Consider the following 20,142-nt stretch of genomic DNA (forward strand, 5'->3'; position numbering starts at 1 on the left):
ACATTATTATGTCACAAATGATTTTTAATCACTAAATAATGAATAGAAACATTAATAAAAATTAATTTAAAAAAGTCAGTGACAATTTCTACTGCCCTACAAACAACTAATGTGAGTTGCATATTTAATAAAGCAGTAAACCCCATAGAAAAATCTTTATTCCTGCTAAGCCTAATTCAAGTAGTTCAGACAGCCACTCAAAGGATGTCCAGTTAGCCCAAAGCTTCAACACTCAGTACTGTTACCAATGATAAGAAGTTGCTCTAGAGAAGGGAATGGAAGCTGGCTCAGCTGGTCTGAATCAGGTGGGGAGTGCTACAGTGCCTATGACTTCATAGCTTTATTACTGTTCCATCCTTTGTGTGGCCATGAACCACTAAAAAGGGGAGTTATTATTACTTGCACAGATTGTGAGATTTACAGAGAACAAAAAGAATAGCTAGCATTTATACGCAAATGGTTCAGTGAATAGAATTCTAGGATCTGAGTCAGGAAGACGTGTCTTTCTGAGTTCAAGTCTGGCCTCAGACACTTACTAACCCTGGGCAAGTCACTTAACTCTGTTTGCCTCAGTTTCCTCATCTGTAAAATGAGCTGGAGAAGGAAATGGCAAACCACTCCAGTATCTTTGCCAAGAAGAGTAAAACATAACTGGATAGCCAGTAGTTATATGGCACATTAAGAATTTCAGGATGCTTTACAAATATTATCTCAGCGTCCTCATGTTTTCCTGAATGTAGCTTGCTTGCATAAATTTGTTTGCTGCTTGTCTCTCCTGTTAGATGAACTCTTTGAGGGCAGGCACTGTCTTTTCGCTTCTTTTTGTATGCTCAGTACTTAGCAGAGTGTCTTGTACATAGTAGGAACTTAATGAATTGTTAGTTGACTGATTATGAAGATAACATGCTAGGAGATAAGTGCTATTATCATGCCCATCTTGTAGATGAAGGTATTGAGGCTGAGAAAAGTTCAGTGACTTGCCCAGAGTCACACAGTCAATAAGGGTCTGAAGCAGAATTTGAATGCAGTTTTACCTGAATCCAGGACCATTGCTCTATCCCTATGCCTCCTAGTTACCTATCCATCATACGTGATAATGGAAGAAAATGTACTCTGGGTAGAATTAGAAAAAAAAAAAAAAGCAAATAGAGGACAGGCAGATAGAGGCAGTATTTTGTAGTACATATGGCAATGAAATTAGAATCAGGAAGACTTGGGTTTGAATTCTGCCATGGCCGTTTCCTGGGCAATTCTAATACCTTTTCTGAGCCTCAGTGTCCTTGTCTGGTAAATGGGGATAATAAAATGCCAATGGAACCTCCCTCCTGTGATTATCTTTAGATACAAGTGAGATATTGGATGTACAACACTTTGTAAACTGTAAAAGTGCCTATAAATGTGAGCTGTTACCAGGAACCACATCTATTCTAATCTCTGAATCTTCCCCAGAATTTTATAGTATTATCTGCACACACTATGTACTTAATTAGCATTTGCTGATTTATTAACATTTTACTAGCATTAGAGTTCTGCCTTGATCCCTTCAAAATACTTTCTCAAGACTTTATCCCTTAAATTACTGCAAGGAAATCAGCTTGAAAAGCTGCAGGCAAAGTAGAGACTATTAATTTGTGTTTGTATAAAGAATGTTGATTCATGCATAGAGAGCACTTTAAGGTTTGCAAAGCAATTTTCCATACACTAACTCATGTAAGTCTTACAACAACCATCTGAAGTAGATACCATGGGTATTATTAACCCATTTAGTGACTGTAGGAAATGAGGCTCAGAGATTCAAGTGTCTTGAAATGACAGAGACAAGATTTAAACCAAGGTCATCTTGACTCCAAGTCTAGAATGATATTGTCTTTTACAAGTTTCCTCCCAAATAAACTATGAAGTCTTGAACTGAATGTCCCAGAACTTACCTGGCAGGTAAAGAAAGGTGGATGTGACTCCAGAACTGAGGAATGGCCAAAAATTACACATGTAGGTCTTGGATTTTAGTCCCAAGCTCAGGAAGCAGGCAAACTGATTGCAAAAATGCTTCCCTAGTCCTTGGTCTTATGTTCAAATATCCCTAGATCTGAAGGGGACACACCTGGCCTGTATGGATGGTAGTAGAGTTGTGATTTTTCCTCCAGCTCAGTCTCTTGATGAACAATAGAAATGAAATGAATGATTCAGTGATCCAGGTAATTCTGACTCACAACAAGAGGTAGAACAATGTATATTAATAATAAAATATATCAATGTTAATAGATGAAACCAAGGATCAGGAAGTGACTTTATGCAGATATAGGGGCCCTTCAGCTCTTAGGAGATGGTGCCCCCTTAGAGACACTTGGTAACTCTACCATCAATTTGTGAGAAAAAAAACCATCATTAAATTCTGCTGTGATCATGGAGGACACAACTTGATTGTCAAGGGAGACCATTTTCTCATGGGTATTTTGTCATTTTTAGCTTGTTGTCAGCAGAGTGAGGTAAACAATAAATCATGACCAAGTAGATAACAAAACTAGAATTACAATTCTGCTTCTACAACATCCTACCTGTATGACTTTGAAGCCACTGAACATCTCCATATCTCAGTTTATTCATCTTTGAGATGAGAATAATTATCTCTAACCTGAATGCATTGAAGGGGCTGTGGTGAAGATCAAATGTGATATTACTTATGAAAGGCCAAGGTAGTGTAGGGAAAAGAGCACTGGATTTGGAGGCAGAGGATGTGGATTGGAGTCTTAGCTCACTGTGAAACTTTTGCAAGTTACTTTCCATCCCTGAGTTTTGTTTTTCTCATCTGTAAAATGGAAATAAGGATATATGCATGCTCTAATTGCCAGGATTATTATTAAGATAGTGCTTTGTATTACGAAGAAAATGCTTTTTGTAAATCACAGAATGTTTTTATTCTCATGGATGCTCATACTATCATTTTTGGGTCTATACTTTGCTCCCAATTTAGCTATCCCCAACCTCCTCCTTGACCTGGCTCTCTCTGCTTAGTAGTTCTCATCCTCAAGAACGTGTATGCCCTTATGTTCTAAATCAATAGTAGCTTAGGGCAATGTGGTAGTAATCATTTGTTAAGGATTTAGCCAAGCCTTTGACCATCTCCCTCCTGCTATTCTTGTAGATAAAATGCAGAAATGTAGTCTAAATGGTAAAGAGTATACTGGAGGGTACACAGAACTGTATGAATACCTAGATTCAAGAAAGAGTCATTAATGACTCAATGTCAGCTTGGAAAGTAGTCTCTCCTAATCCTTTGTCTATTACTATCTCTCCTATATTGTGATTTACTGTTTATATATTTTGTGTTCACTTAAATATATGTATGTAAGTAGTTTCACCCCAAAGAATGTGTGATCCTCTTGGAGAGAGAAAGTTTTATTTTTGCTTTTGTATCCCCAGAACCTGTTACAGTGCCTTGCTCATTGTAGGTACTTAATTGACTCTTGTTGATTTGAATTGAATTAGCAATCACTTGAACAAAAGTACAGTGGCATCCTTATCAAATCTGCATATAACATAAAGTTAGTATGGATAGCTAACACATTGAATGATCAACTGGAAATCCAAAGATATTTCAGCAGAGTAAAATGCTGAGTTAAATCTAATACGATGAAATTTTTAAAAGAAACACAAAGACCAGCAAAGATTGAGGGGTTGCAAGAAACGTTACTTCCTGTGAAGACTAAAAAGGCTTGAGAGACATAGTTTCAGGGTAATTTAATCATTTTATTAATAAAGTCAGCAGGTTATTAATAAAAGGATGGTCGTTTGGCCATCTGTCTTAGACCAAAGACCCCTAATGGAGGTGGGGTCACTATTTATATACCTTTTGAAGAGTAGGAGTGCTTAAGGGATGGCAATAAACTCAAATTGGTTAACACAATGAGAGGTGTGGGCCATATTAAAGTGAAGGTCTTGGAGCATGTGACTTAGGTCACTCAAATCTCGGTTAAAAAGACATCAATTTCCATATCACTTGTTTTGGTGTTAGGGAGAATGAACATTTTCTCAGGACCTGTGGGAGCAAACACAGTGGATATGAATTCACCCATTAGATCAAACTTGGAATTTCTTTTACTGTCTGATTAGATCTTGGCTTGAGTAAATCTTTTTTTTTAAAGTTTTCTCAGGAAATTGATGTGGACTTTTTACCATTTTCTTTTCACTGACTAAAGTAACTTTCTTTTAAAAAATATTTAGTATTTTATTTTCCCCTAGTTACATGTAAAAACAATTTTTAACATTTTTTTAAAACTTTGAGTTCCAAATTCTCTCCCTTCCTCTCTCCCCCATTGAGAAGATAAATAATTTGATATAGTTTATACATAGGTAGTCATGCAATACATTTCCATATTAGTCAAGTTGTGAAAGAAAATAGACAAAAAGAAAACTCAAGAAAAAGTAAAAACAGTATGCTTCAATCTGTATTCAAACACCATCAGTTGTTTCTCTGAGGATGGACAGAATTTTTCATTCTAAGTCTTTCAGAATTATCTTGGAACATTGTGTTGCTGAGAATAACTAAGTAACTCACAGCTGATCATCTTACAATAATGCAGTTATTTTGTACACAATACATTTCACTTTGCTTCAGCTCATGTAAGTCTTTCCAGGTTAGTCTGAGTGCATCCTGCTCATCCTTTCTTATAGTATGGTAATATTTCATTACAATCATATACCACAATTTGTTCAGCCATTCCCTAATTGATGAGCAATCCCTCCATTTACATTTTTTTTTTGCCACCAGCAATGAGGTGCTATAAGTATTTTTATACATATAGGGTCTTTTCCTCTTTGTTTTTTGTTTTTATCTCCTTTGGGATACAGACCTAGTAGTGGTATTGCTGGGTCAAAGGGTATACATCATTTTATAGCACTCTGGGCATAGTTCCAAATTTCTCTACAGAATGCTTAAATCAGTTCACAACACCTTCAACAATGCACTGTCTCATTTTTACACATCCTCTCCATCATTTGTCATTTTCCTTTTTTTCCCTTCCAACATCTGTCATTTCCCTTTTCTGTCCTATTAGCCAATTTAATAGGTATGAGGTAGTACTTCAGAATTGTTTTAATTTGCATTTCTCCTCAGTAGTGAGTTAAAGCATCTTTTTCACATGTTATAGCTTTGATTCGTTCACCTGAAAACTGTTCATACCTTTTGATCATTTATCTATTGGGAAATGGCTCTTATTTTTGTAAAGTTGACTGAGTTCTCTATATGGTTGAGAAATAAGGCATTTATCACAGAAACTTGCTTCAATTTTTTTTGCATTTAATTTTGTTTTATTAATTTTTTTTTAATTTTTAACATGTGTTTTTAAAACTTTGGGTTACAAATTTTCTTCCTTCCTCCCTCCCCACCCACCTTCATTGAAATGGCAAGCATCTCAGTACAGGTTATAGATGCGTAGTCATGTAAACACTTCCATAGTAGTCCTGTTGTGAAAAACTAAGTATATTTCCCTTCATCCTATACTACCCCCCATTTATTCTATTCTCTCTTTCGACCTTGTCCCTCCTCAGAAGTGTTTGCTTTTGATTATCCCCTCCCTCAATCTGCCCTCCCCTCTATCAGCCCCTGCTCTCTTGTCCCCTTTCCCTCTTATTTTCCTGTAGGGTAAGATAGATTTCCATACCCCATTGTGTATGTTATTCCCTCCTTAAGCCAAATTCCATGAGAATAAGATTCACTCATTCCCTCTCACCTTCCCCCACTTCCCCTCCACTGTAAAAGCCTTTTCTCGTCTGTTTCATGTGAGATATTTTACCCCATTCTACTTCTCCCTTTCTCCTTCTCCCAGTATAATCCTCTCTCAACCCTTAATTTTATTTTCCAGATATCACCTCTTCATCTTCAACTCACCCTGTGCTGTCTCTCTTTCTCTCTATCTATCTATACATATATATAATTTTTTCCCCTCTCACTACCCTGATACTGACAAAAGACTCATGAGTTACAAATATCATCTTTCCCTGCAGGAATGTAAACAGTTCAACCTTAATAAGTCTTTTATGATTTCTCTTTCCTGTTTGCCTCTTCCATGTTTAACTTGAGTCTTGTATTTGCGCACTACTTGGTTTCTATGTGAAGAAGTAGAAAAGGGGAAAAACCTTGGTCCTAATACAATAATTAGTTATTATATATGAGTGAAATATTCCTTTCTCACATTCCTACCTCTTTCCCATAACTATTTCAACAAGGACCTAGAAAGAGCACCAGACTAGCACGTGATTAGGACATCCAAGGAAAATCAAAGTGAGTCATTTGTATAACCCAAGTAAATATAAGTAAATAGGTTGATGTATTTAGGCACAAAAGTGTGGTTGTAATCAGGTAGGTGTTGCACAGCTTTAAAGGGTAAGGACTGAACTGGGTCTTGTGATTGGATACTAGGGGAAGAAATTATCCTAAATCTGGGATGGATGAGCCAAATGCTAGTTCTGTTACTAGTACCAAGTGCAAGGTGGTAGATACAATATGAATCAAGGAGATCACCTAAACTAGGTGTGGGTGACTACATCAAGGAAAGGAATGGGCACAGGCCCAAGGACAGAGGCTCATATTCTTTCCCAAGAGTGGTCAGGGGCATAAAACTGAGTAACTAGGTCAGGGAGCTCAGACCGGTGGTGAACATGCAGCTCTGTCTCTCTGAACCTAGAGAACCTGAAAGTTAACTAATAGGGAGACCAAGCCAGCAGCTGTCTGCTGGAACTCCAAACAGGGGCAAGCCTACAGTTGTATTGTTGTTATTTAGTCATTTCTGTCATTTCTGATTCTTTGTAAGCCATTTTGCTATTATCTTGGCAAAGATACTGGAGTGATTTGTCATTTCCTTCTCCAGTTGTATTAACCAGATACAAACTGCAGTCAGCAACTTGGTGAGCTCAGAACAGAGGAATGGTGATTAGACTTCATCCTACATAAGACCATATTAAGTATACTGAAAGAATACAGGATCCTGAATGAGGCACCTCAGAGATTCTTGAAGAACAAAGAATTAAATACCATAGAAAAGCAGCAGGAGGACTCCAGCAAATAAGAATTAAGCCTCAAAATGACCAGGCATTCCTGCCAATAGTGTGGAAACTCTGGCTTCAACAAAAAGAATTTGTGTGTCATAGAGTCTTAAGAACTGATGATCTAGATTTTGAACTTGAGATAGACAAGTGTCCCTCCTCTGTCTGAGAGAGATTGGACTATCATGATTTTTGTGTCAGGAGCTGGATTTGAATCATGCCCAGAAATTTTGAAGAATATACACAGTCTGTGAGCTAGTGAAGATGGAAGAATATATTAGGAATCCATGAACTGAGCAGCAGTGGCAGCTGTAGAGATGGTGTCCTCAAAGCTGAGCTGGAGAGCTAAGGGAGGCAGAGGGATAATGAGAGATCACAGAGAAAGAAAGGAAAGCTGAACTGCATCAGACAGCAGAGAGTTTGCAGGAAGGGTAGCAAGGTGGCACAGTGGACATAGTTCTGGATCTGGAATCAGAAAGATCTCAGTTAAAATTCCCACCTCAGATGATTATTTGTAAGATCCCAGACAAGTCACTTAACCTCTGTCTGCCTCATCTGCAAAATGGGAATAATGAATACTACCTGTTATTATTAGACAGTTAGGTCCTGATAGACCACTTGGAACTAGGTATTTACCCTAAAGCTGCTTCTTCCGGTCACATCTTCTAGATATAAGGGAAATTCAAAACCATATAATATCTCCCCAAATTCTCTATTCTATTTCATGTCCAATTAGAGAGATTACTATATATTCTTTCATTTTTTATTTTTTAAAAAAATCTAATCTCTTTTCTTTAGGTTCAGTTTACTTCATATAAAAACTCAAGAGTCAGGGGCAGCAAGGTGGCGTAGTGAAAAGAACTCTGGCCTTGGACTCAGGAGGACCTGAGGGGGGAAAAATCCTCAAGAATTAGTCATGAAAGATCATATGCTTAGTCAATCTGATTGAAAGATCAAGGCTGGAGTAAGCCAGGGGTTACTTGGAAATTTTACACAAACACACACACATACACACACACACATACTTACACATATATACATATGTCTTTTCTTTGGCTTGAGATTATTTCACATAAAAACTCAAGAGTCAGTCATGAAAGATTATATGCTTAGTCAATCTGATTGAAAGATCAAGGCTGGTGTAAGCCAGGGGTTACCTTGAATTTTATACACACACACACACACACACACACACACACACATATGTGTGCATATAACTATGTATCTTATTTGTTATTTATTATGTCTTATTTATTACTCCTTTCATATTATATTACTTCTATACTATGACCTCTAATCCCTTGATGTCTCATGGGACCTTTCCCCTCCATTAGCCACTTATTCCTTTTCTTGCCAACTTGGCCCTTTGGTGAATCAATTCAGCTCTACACTGTCTCCCTCCCTAGCCCCCCTATAATATTGCTGATTGTACCCAGCCAAACCTCAGTCTTGGAATGCTCCCAGCATTCTCTACCTTCTCTCCTATATACATGCTGCTGAACTAAGATGAAGAAAATCATGTAACAATTCTGACCGAGTCCACTACAAATTTAAGTTACACAACCTCACCTGGACCCTCTCAGCTACTAAGCAATCCTACTCTACTTCCCTCATCAATTCACTATCCTATTCTCCCCAAACTTTTTATCTTCCTTCAAACCTCCCCTGGCTATGCTCTTCTCACTATATCTGCTAAGAAGCTTTCCTAATGTTCTATAGGAAAAAATTGAGGCTATTCACTGTGAGCTCCCATTTCTCCCCTCCTTCTCATCTCCTATCATTGAGATGCCTTCTGTGACTATCTCGATCTTCACAACCATGCCATGATGAAGTAGCCTTTCTCTTTATCATGGCTAACCCCTTTACTTATTTAAGTGATCCTATTCCATCCCATTTTCTTCAATAGATTGTCTCCTCTTTTATCCCCACTTTTTCATATTTTTTTTGTAATATCTCCCTGTCAACTGAGTCATTGCTACTGCCTACAAACATGCTTACATCTCCCGATCCTAAAAATGTCTCACTTGATCATCTCATCCTCATTATCATCCTATATCTCTTCTTCCCTTTTTAGCTAAACTCCTTAAAGGCCATCTACAATAGCTGCCCCTGCTTTCTCTCCTATCACTCTCTTCTTAACTTCTTCTAATCTGACTTTTGACATCATTACATTGAAACTATTCTCTCCAAAATTACCCAATGAGAGATAAGGAAGGGAGGAAAGGGGGAAGGAGAAAAGAGAGAAGGAGAGAGGGGAGAGAAAGGAAGAGGGAGAGAGAGAGGAAGAGGGAGCAGTTAGTTCACTTTTACTGGCCAAAGGAAGGAACAGAACCTGTGAGGAGATTTTGGCCTCCTGCACCTCAACCAGTCAATCATTGGGAGACAATATGAGCCTTTGTAATACAATGAGTAAGAGACTTTCATTTTATGTCATTGTAACCCCATCACCTAGTATATAGCAGAATCCAAATTAATGTTTCTTTATGGATTGATTGGTCCTAAATGGTAATCCTGTAAACCTATTTCTTCCTTCCCCATTATCATAAAATCACTAATTTTGAGCTGGAAAAGACCTAAAAGTTCATCTGGTCCAATCCTTTCACTATGCAGAGAAGGAAATTAAAGCCCATAAAGGCTTTCTGACTTATCTAAAGTCCCACAGATAGTGTCATTAGAAGTAGGCTTTGGACTCAGGTGTTGTCACCTCGGCACTGCAATGTACTAATAATATCTGTCACAGGTCCCTACAAATCAATGGTAGAGACTTTCTTAAGGTCCCATGACTAGTAAGTGTTAGATCCAGCATTCAAATCAATATTTCTCATCACTCTAAAGATAATCCTTTTTCTACTATATCACACAATCTAGAGAAGGTAGATCTGGGCTTAAGAATACTTAAGAAAAGATCATGACTTCGGGGATAGAATTTAGAGAAAGGGAGTTCAAATTATTGTTTTCTTTTGAGAAAAATGCTAAGCCTAATGAAGTCTTTGCCCCCGCATAGCTTTTCTGAAAGCAACATGGACCTCTTTATTCCTCAGAGTATAGACTAGAGGGTTCATCATGGGAATGGCCATGGTGTAGAATATAGAAGTCACTTTGTCTGTGTCCATAGAATGACTAGAGCTGGGTTGTAAGTACATAAAGATGACTGTCCCATAAAATATGGACACCACAGAGAGGTGAGAAGCACAGGTAGAGAAGGCTTTCTGGCGGCCCTCAGTAGAATGAATCCTCAGGATGGCAATAAAGATGAACAGGTAGGAGGTGCAGATAAACAAGATTCCAAAAATGACAGCAAATCCTCCTAAGATAAAGATTATCATTTCACTGATGTATACATCAGAACAGGAGAGATCCAGGAGAGGAGGAATGTCACAGAAGAAGTGATGGACTATATTGGAACTGCAGAAGGACAGGCTAAATGTCTGTCCAGTGACAATAGCAGAGTTCAAAAATCCACAGACATGTGCAATAACGGTCAGACAAGTGCACACACTCGATGTCATGGTGGTGGCATAATGTAGAGGCCTACACACAGCTGCGTGTCGATCATAGGCCATAATAGCCAGGAGATAAATTTCAGCAGTGGCAAAGGTTGAAAAGAAGAACATTTGTGCAGCACATCCATTGTAAGAGATGACCTTGCCCCCTGTGAAGAAACCAGCTATAACCTTGGGTGTGACAGCAGAGGAATAACCGAAATCTACCAGAGAGAGGTTACTGAGAAAAAAGTACATTGGAGTGTGCAGGCAGGAGTCCCAGGAGATAAGGGCTACCATCCCCAAGTTCCCCATGAAGATGATAAGGTAGATGATGGTGAACATTATGAAGAGGGGAACTTGAAGCTCTGGAGTATCTGTTATTCCTGTGAGAATGAACTCACTCACCTCTGTTCTGTTCTTCACAGATGCCATTTGGGGAGTTGCTCATTCACCTGCAATAAAAAGGAAATTATTAGACATATCTAAGCACAATGAATTCCTCTAAGGCATAGACTCTGGTTTATGGACATATTGGCACACATGAGATATTGTGAATGGGGAACAATCTGCAAGAGTGTGTAAAGGGGAATAATAAGAAAAAAAAGAAAAAAATGAAGTTAACCAATTGGAAAAAGAGATACAAAATTATAAGGAAGAAAATAAAAAGAAATTTAAAATTGAATAAAAGAGAAGGAGGAAAAAATAGAAAGAAAAAGCAATTTAAAATTAGAAAGAAAAAGAAAAAATAGAAAGAAAAAGAAAAATTATGAAAAGAAAGTTAACTAATTGAAAAAAAGATACAAAATTGTAAGGAAGGAAATAACTTCTTGTGAACTAGAATTGGGCAAATGGAATTGAATGATATTATAAGACACAAAGAAGTACTAACACTAGAATAAATAGGAGAAAATCTGAAACATTTCATTAGAAAAACAGCTGATGAGGAGAATAGATCAAGGAGAGACAATTTGAGAATTGTTAGACTACCTGAAAGTTACGATGAAAAAAAAATCTGGATACACTATTACAAAAGATTATTAAGTAAAATTGCCCTGAAGTTCTAGAACAAGAAAGTAATGTAGAAATTGAAAGAATTGACCAATCACCACCTGCAACAAGTCCTAGGAAGAAAACTTACAGGAATGTCATAGCCAGGTTTCAAAATTCCCAGGTTAGAGAGAAAATATTGCAAGCAACAAGAAAAAAAAACAATATAAATACTGGAGAAAAACAATCAGGATTTCATAAGACCTACAAACTTCTACACTAAAAGACTGTAGGTCTTGGAACATTATATTTTGAAGAGCAAATTATGTGAGGTTGCATCCAATTCATGCAAAAGTCAATACGTCACCTGTGACATCATTGGTCCTCTTTGAAAATAAAAGTTGAACAAACACATATTTCAATTTGACATTTCTTATTCTTATACACCATCCCTTTTCCAAGCTGTACCATGAACTCTGTGAAATCAGAAGGGGACTTCACATAGGTCTGAAGTCCTTCTTAACTTTTTGTCCTTTTCATGATTTACAATGGCCCCAAATCCCCAAAATCATTCCTTAGCAACCAGCCACTGATGATGAAGCTCTCTACTTTAATCCTGGCTGCTATTTGATGATGGAAACATTAATAAGCTGTACTAGAAGACTTACAGTGTAGAGAAGGCTTCCTGGAGGCCCCAACAGTGATTGCCTTTCACTGAAATAGTCTCAGAAATCTGAGTTTACTACTACAACACAAATGAGGACTGAGAATGGAACTTATACCATAGATATAAGTGGTCTATTTCATTTGGTCAATCCTGAGTACAGCATCACAGATACTTAAATCAGTAAAAAAATCTGTGGCCATCAGATCATTTCTCCCTGGTAATCTCTTCTACAACTTTGTAATAGAAGCACTCCAGATCACAATTCCTCTTTTTCAACTCACTTAGTCAATGTCCCAGACAAAGCTACTACAGATTCAAGGCAATACATGAGTTCATATGCACTTGAGAATGGAGTTCATAAGCCCTCATTGATTGCTTTTTTTTTTTCTAGACAGGCTAAGGAGAGAATCAGGTAAAACAAATGTATTTGATGAAATCACACACAAAAATGAGGATCCAGATAGACACTGGACCTGTGGTTTACATTTTCATAAGACCTCTCCAATGAGGAAACTATAGCTATCTATGTAGCTTTCTGCCTTCTAATTTATATCTAGAGTTGCCTAGAGCTCTAAGAGGTTAAATGACTTGCCTTCAGCCACACAGCTGCTATGTGTCAAAGGTGAGGCATGAACACATTTGTTCCTGATCCCAAGGGTTATCCTCTCTTTACTATGAAATGGCAAAGTAACTAAAGTATCAAACATTTCCTCTTTTTAACCTGGAACCCAGTTTTCTACAAATAGACAACATTAGTGGGCACATGTAGGAAATCGTTATAGAGTCTATTGTCACATATAGGAAACACCAATGTCAAGGTGCACTCATGGGAAAGCACTCCATAGGTAATGCATGTGGCTAGGATATAATGGATGTGGACCAGCTCACACACCTGGGCAAATGTTTCCTGATGACATCATTGATGCTGCTTGTGCCAGGCCTAGTGCCTACTGGTGTTCAGTAGTATTAAGTCTCCTCCAGACCCAAAGTATCCACTGAACTCATTTGTCCCTGTGTTTAATTCTATCCGTTGAACCACATTTGTGAGTCACTGAGGCCCATCTCTTTGTCTAGGTACTTTTTATAACATGAGGCAAGTGAAATAATGTAACTTGCTGCTCGATTTGGGCATGCTAGACCGCACTCAGTCAACATCAATTTTGAAAGCTGCCTTCTCACTAACTACCATGGGCTCTCAGAATATGGAATTCCATTTCTTAATCCTCCAATTCATTTCCTTTCTAATTCAGATGACTTAGACTAATAATGATGATATAATTGATAATAACAAAATTAGCATTTATATAGTTCCTTAAGGTTTTCAAAATACTATGTTATCTCATTTAATCTTCACAAAGACCCTATGAGGTAGGAGCTTGGGTTATATCCATTTGATAGAGAAAGAAACTGAGTTCCCAAGGTCACATGGCTGATAAATGTTGGAGGCAGGATTTGAACTCATCTTCTTCACTGGAAGTCCAACATACTACCATTGTATTACCTAGCTGCTTCCTTTGTTGTTGTTCATTCTTTGTTCTCCAATTCTTACCTAGCCTTTGATCATTGAATTGATGTTGCCTCAGACAGACTGTGGCCTGGGAAGGGCCTTATCCTAAAAGTTGCCTCCTAGTTAGAAGCAGAAAGGGATTTTTATAAAACAAAGCCTAAGGAATAATATACACCTTTCATGTGTATATTCAACAAAGTCTTTCTAAGCTTTAAGCCCACTCTACCCCAACAAGGATATATATTCTGGAAAAGAAGGAGGGAAACTCATTCATGAATGGTGAACTTGATAACAGATGGCACTCCTAAATAAATAAAAGATTAAAGCAAAAGCTTTGTGCATGTTAACTGGCTTGAGGCTTCATGGAGGATTTGTGGCAAATCAAGGACAAAAGACAGATAACTTCAGAAGACATGCACAAGTTGTACTCTACATTAATGGAGGGGGAAAAACATGTCATGGAAAAGACAGAGCTATTCTAGCAACAAAATATTGACTTCTTTAATAAGATATCATGTCATTGGGTGGCAAGAATGGGGAGTGGCAATAATTCCTGCGTGAATGAATAGCGATGTGTTTGTCTCAATAGAATTTTTCTAAGGTGTCTAACAGGGACCTTGTAGTGAGGATAAAACATCCTCAAAACTTTTTTTCAGAACCAATTGAAAGAGCAGTGGAGAAGAACATTTGATAAACTCTATTTGGTTTATAAATTTCTCTAAAACGACTGAGAGAGCACAATGGTGTGCCCATACACTTGGGCTGGGGCATGAATTCAAATTTCATAGGATCATAGGTCCCCTTTCTCTCCCTTTAGCTTCTTTTTGTGTGCTGTATTCCTTGACTAGATTGTAAGAACCTTGGAATCTGAACTTCCTTCTTTTGTATGTGTATCCCCAGCACTTAGCACAGTGCCTGCCACATAGTAGGCACTTCATAATTGTTTATTGGGTAACTGATTTAGGTGTAGGGGGCTTATGTAACTCCTAAAATAGGGAGGAAACTTCAGAGGCAGTCTACAGAGCTACTACTATCCTCTATTACCCTGATGAAACAGAAATTGAAAGTGAATGGAGTGTACAAACAAGTGTGTGTGTGTGTATGTGGTGGGGGAGGTGGGAGAGAATAGCTTCACAAAAAACACCTAAACACATTTAGAAAACAAAGCAATTTCTCTTCACTTGTAGCAAATTCTTTAGACTTGTTTGCAAACAGAACATAGACAGCTTAGTGACAAGATTTGGAGAGATGTCAATAACATAGCTACTCTGCCTTGATGATAATTCTGGTGAACCAAAGTTTGTAGATAGAGTTTAAGAGAACCTTGGCGTACTCAAAACAAGTTGAAAGATCCAAAATGATTTTCTTTCATTCATCGATTACACGGTGTTTAAAAATTATTTTTGGAAATAAAAAGGTACCACACAAGAAGTCAGAATATATGAGCTTTAATCCTAGCTTATGGGAAATTAGCAGGCCTGCCTCTGAGGTTACTTATCCAGCCACTATACCTTGAGCTTCTGAATTGTGTGTATAATTTTATCTTATGGAATGTAAATTTTGATTGCTGAAACCTCTCAAGATATCTCAGGGTTTATAGGCTATATTTCTTTTTTAAAGACCATGTCTTAAACCCAAATCACTCTGATTCTCATTGATTGGCTAAAAATGAGATTCATCCCAAGCTTCACTTGGTCATTGTTTGGGTTCTGATGGCTCGGGGAGAGTGAAAATAGCAATTGTTTTTTTTTTTTTTTTTTTTTTTTAGTCATAAAACCTGATGGTCTTCCCCTCCCCCCAATTTATTTTTTTTCTTTTTGACTAGGTAGAAGAGATCATTTCTTCTCTTATTTCTTACCTAGCCTTAATTACTGAAGGGGTGATGCCTCAGATAATCTAAGACGTTGGGAAAGACCTTAACTTAAAAAGGACAAATTCTCCCCCTATATCAGCGGCCATCTCCAGCTGTCCTGATCTATATCTTGCCACTGAACCCAGATGGCTCCAGAAGAGAGAGTGAGGCTGGTGACTTTGCACAGCCCTCTCTTACTAAAATACAATTTACTTGCAAGTCAAAACATCACCTTCCTGATGTTACTGGTTCTCTTACAACAACTACAACAACAAAAATATTTTTTCTTATGTTCTTATCTAGGCAATTTTCTATTCTTAAAGTTAACCACAAATTACTTGAGGGCACATTTGTCTTCTATCCTTAGCATCTCTATCAGTGAATGGAATGTAGCAGGCACTTGGTGAATTAAATTGAATTTCAGGCAACACAATTAAATCTTTGGGTCTCACCTTCCCTTCCTATGAAAGGGTAATATCATTTATATTACATCAGTCAAAAAGAGTTTATAAAGAAAGACAGTCTAACATTTAAAAAAAGTTATAAAACTAGGAGTTATTATTTCCCTTATAGACTTTGGCGCCTCTATGTGATAATGATGAGACAGTTCCATGCTTTAGCATATGAGTGAATTTATTGAGGGAGTTAAGCTTAGTGAATAGAGCTAAAGACTTAGATTTGGGGAAGACTTGGAAAAGAATCCTTCCTCAGGTACTTATTAGCTATGTGAGCCTGAACAATTCACATCAATTCTCCTATTCTCAGTTTTCCGATCTGGAAAATGGAGAAGATGACAACTGTAGCACTTACCTTTCAGGGTCATTGTGCATTTCAAATGAGATCACTGCTTTTAAAGCATTTTGAAAACCTTAAAGCAAAATATAAATATAAGATGTTAGTACCAGGGCTTGAAATCATGTCTTTCCTAATTTGAAATCTGCCCCAAACCTTAAAACCATGATTTGTACACAGTACCCCCCTATTACTATTCACTGATTTGTTGTTAAATGTTCATTATCATCGGTCTCCTCTCAGATTGCTCCTTTGCTTAAAACCAGAGAATAGGTGGCAAAAGCTCAAGCTTGGTCCATAATAATGACTGTCATTTATGAGACCTTTAAATCTTGCAAAATATCTGGTGTTTCTTATCTTATTTGAGCCACACAATACGTTTTATCAGGAAGATGTCATATGTGTTATCATCTTGATTTTATAATTGATACTAAGACTCAGAGAGATGAAATGATTTGCCTATGATTTCACAGGTCATAATTTTTAGAAACAAGATCTAAGCCTAATCTTCCAGATTCCAGATCTAAACCCCTATAGCATTATGACCTTACTGTCTCCCAGATGAATTTTGGAATCTTAAACTGGATTTTTCACAACCTAACTCTCATGGAGAAAGGCTGATGGGTGTCTGTAGAAGAAAGATGGCCAGACACCTTCACAAGGGGTCTATGGCTTGAAGTCTAAGACTGAGGAAGACAATGAAAATGATGAGGAAAGTCTCCCCCAGTACCTGGTGCTAAGTCTTCAAAAGTCCTTAGATCTGGAGTGATGAAACTTGGCCATTGTTGCTACATGGAAGACAGTAGATTTAGTGATCTTTTCTCAGGTTGAATTTCAGAATGAACAATGGAAAAGCAATGATTGGGTGAGTCAATGGACTCCTTCACTAGCTTAGTCCCACAGCAATGTGCCTTGAAAGAGACACATTTGGATGACAGTGGTTGAAGATAAGGATTAGGGAGGGGTTTTATACAGACCTGGGAGACTGTGCCCCCTTGGAGATAATTGGCTCTACAGACAACTAATATACAAAACAAACCATTACATTCTTCTCTGACCATGGGGAGCAAACACTGATTGTCCATGGGGACCATTTTCCTATGGCTGCCTTTGTCTTTCTTAGTTCCTTGTTAGGGATGTGGAGTAGAAAGAACCTTGGTTATTGGGAGTCCTGGCCTTGAGCTCCTAGAAATGGGACCTTGAGAAAGGCCCTTTACTAATATCTGTTTCAACTCACTCATCTGTGAAATGAAGCTAATATTCCTTGCCTATATAGCTCACAGAATTGTTGTGATATTCAAATATCACACTGAAATATGAAAGTGACAATGTACTGCAGACCAAAAAGTATTGAAACCTAGATTTCAGAGAGCCAGTTGGAATCCTAGATTTCCCTCTAACTAACTTAGTCATATCATTCTCTGTACCTCAGTTTCCTGATCTGTAAAATTGTGATAATTATAACTGTCCATCTTTACCCTTGCAAAGTCTTCCTAGGGGCTATGCTCCTGAAGGATACATGCATATAAAGATCTAGTAGACTAATGAATCAAAGGAATATAATAGATACAGTTTAATGAGTTTGAAGCAAAGTGGTTGACAAAGTCTCTCATGCCATCCTGGGGACAAGATAGAAAAAGGTAGGCTAGACATGAATACACTGGTTGAATGGCCAGGCCTAATGAGTGTCAATGGCTCAATTCAGTTTGGGGTTTAGACTCTAGTGGAGTGCTCCAAAAATCTATATTTGGTCCTCTTCTAGTCAACATTTTTTATCATCATCATAAATAGTATCCCTATTTCTAGATTTCTCTAAAAAAGTAGTTTAAATGGGTCTACAACTCATATACAATCATTCATGGTACCAATATAATATTGAGAAATTCTTTATTTCACCCTACAAAAAACAAACCTCACAGGAACCCCTAAACAAATGCAAAAACATATAAAGCACATAAAGAACTAATCAGTTAGAACGGAAGTGAAACTGGGGTTGTCATCGGAATACTGTGCTGAAATGCTGTTGAAATCTCTTTATTATAGAAGATAATACACAAACCCTTCCAGGTCCTTCCAGGACCACTGGTGATTTATATTCCTTCTTATAGGTGTTCCTACATTGGGTGCTGCTGAATAAGGAAAATCATTCCCATCAAATCTGCACTGTCCATGCAACTTACTGGTTTTGCTCTCCAAGTATGAGGGTGTGCAGGAATTAAATCATTGATCCTCTTTCTCAAAAGATGTTAATGATTGATGGTGATGATGACAATGGCAGTAACAAGCACCTAACTTTTATACAGTGCTTTAAGGTTTGCAAAACACTTTATATGGTATCTCCTTTATTCCTCAGCAGAACTCTGGGAGGTAGTTACTATTAACATTTTTACAGATGAGAAGCAGGAGGGTGATAGAATAGATGATTCACCAAAAGCTGCAGAGCCAATAATTGTCTGAGAAAAGATATGAAATTAGGTTTTCCTGACTTCAAAGCCTGCACTCTCTCTTTGTTCACTTTGTTCACTACACAACCCCTACCCAAGGAGTGCCTGGTTTTGCTCTCCTAGTAGGACAGTGAGCATGAACTATGTTGATCCTCCTCTTTCTCCAAAGACCATGCTGCATCAGGAAATCTCTTCTCTCTTTAGAAGTTTCAGTGGCCAAATGAGAACCCCAGAATATGGGCCATGGACTTTTGCAGCAAATCCCTCTAAGTGCTTTGACTGCTGCCATCTTAGGCACTAGGGAAGTCAATCATCAGATAGGTGTCTGATCTGTGCTCAGACATTGAAGAGAAAAGCAAAAAGTGACCAGAAACTTGAACTCCCTTTTTAGGTGCATTTGACTCATCGTGTCCCTTTACCAAAGTTGTCATTTTTGTTCCTGGAGTAATGGGAAAGGATAATGCACATTGGCAAAGAATTCAAGTTTGTGCTGCTATGCTCTGGTATGGAGACAGGGCAGGGAGAAAGAGAAAGAGAGATACAGACACAAAGAGGCAGAGACAGAGAGAAAGGAAGGGAAGAAGTCAGAGAGAGAGAGATAGAAAAAGTGATGGAGTGACAGACACAGACAGATATAGACAGATAGAGACTAAGACATATAGGGACAAACAGAAATAGAGAAATGTAGAGAAACACAAAGAGAGAGAGAAAGAGGAGGGAGAAAGGAAGGGAGGAAGTTAGAGATAGAAACAGTGATAGAGGGAAATACAAAGACGGACAGAGATTGATACAGCGATACACACATACACACACACAGAAAGAGAGAGAGAGAGAGAGAGAGAGAGAGAGAGAGAGAGAGAGAGAGAGTATAGCTCCTTTTCTACACTATCAGTAAGAGTTGTTCCTCTGAAGAGAATCTGTCCCCTGAGACTGTCATCAGTTCACATGAAGGCTGTCTCAGTCTATGAAACCCACATAAGGGGACAGTGGATAGGTCTACAATTTGTTGATTTTATTAGAGATTTCACCATTCTGCCTGATGCTGGCACAAACATTAATATTTATCACAGGGCTGGTTTCTGAAATCCTTTCCAGATGAGACCTATATCTGTATCAGGCTAACTTCCTAAAATAAAAGAAATAAAATGCCACACATATTTCAATGTAGCAGATTTGTTTTCCAAGTATTTTGCATGTATCATCTTATTTAATTCTCACACGAACACAGGAAGGTAATTAATCAAGTATTATTTTCTCCATTTTACAGACAAGCAAACTGTGTCTCATAGAAGTGCAGAGATTTGCCCAGATTTGCTCTGTGTGATTAGACAGCCAGAAAGGGTGAGAGTCAATATTCAGATCTAGGT

The 20,142-nt window shown here is 37.8% G+C and overlaps 1 protein-coding gene across 1 annotated transcript; it reads right to left on the minus strand.

The window, feature by feature from the left end:
* Positions 1-10,019: 10,019 nt before the first annotated feature.
* LOC114041720 (olfactory receptor 5B12-like) lies at positions 10,020-10,958 on the minus strand. The gene has a single exon (XM_027860303.1). It carries the CDS (start codon positions 10,956-10,958, stop codon positions 10,020-10,022), a length of 939 nt encoding a protein of 312 aa, XP_027716104.1.
* Between the last annotated feature and the right edge of the window lie 9,184 nt (positions 10,959-20,142).

This window comes from Vombatus ursinus, unplaced genomic scaffold (assembly GCF_900497805.2).
Source record: "Vombatus ursinus unplaced genomic scaffold, bare-nosed wombat genome assembly UNPS02014177.1, whole genome shotgun sequence".
NCBI classification, from domain to species: Eukaryota; Metazoa; Chordata; class Mammalia; order Diprotodontia; family Vombatidae; genus Vombatus; species Vombatus ursinus.

Bases quoted from the DNA above. Each gene is read 5' to 3' on its own strand.
- LOC114041720 (XM_027860303.1), bottom strand. From the start codon at position 10,958: ATGGCATCTGTGAAGAACAGAACAGAGGTGAGTGAGTTCATTCTCACA.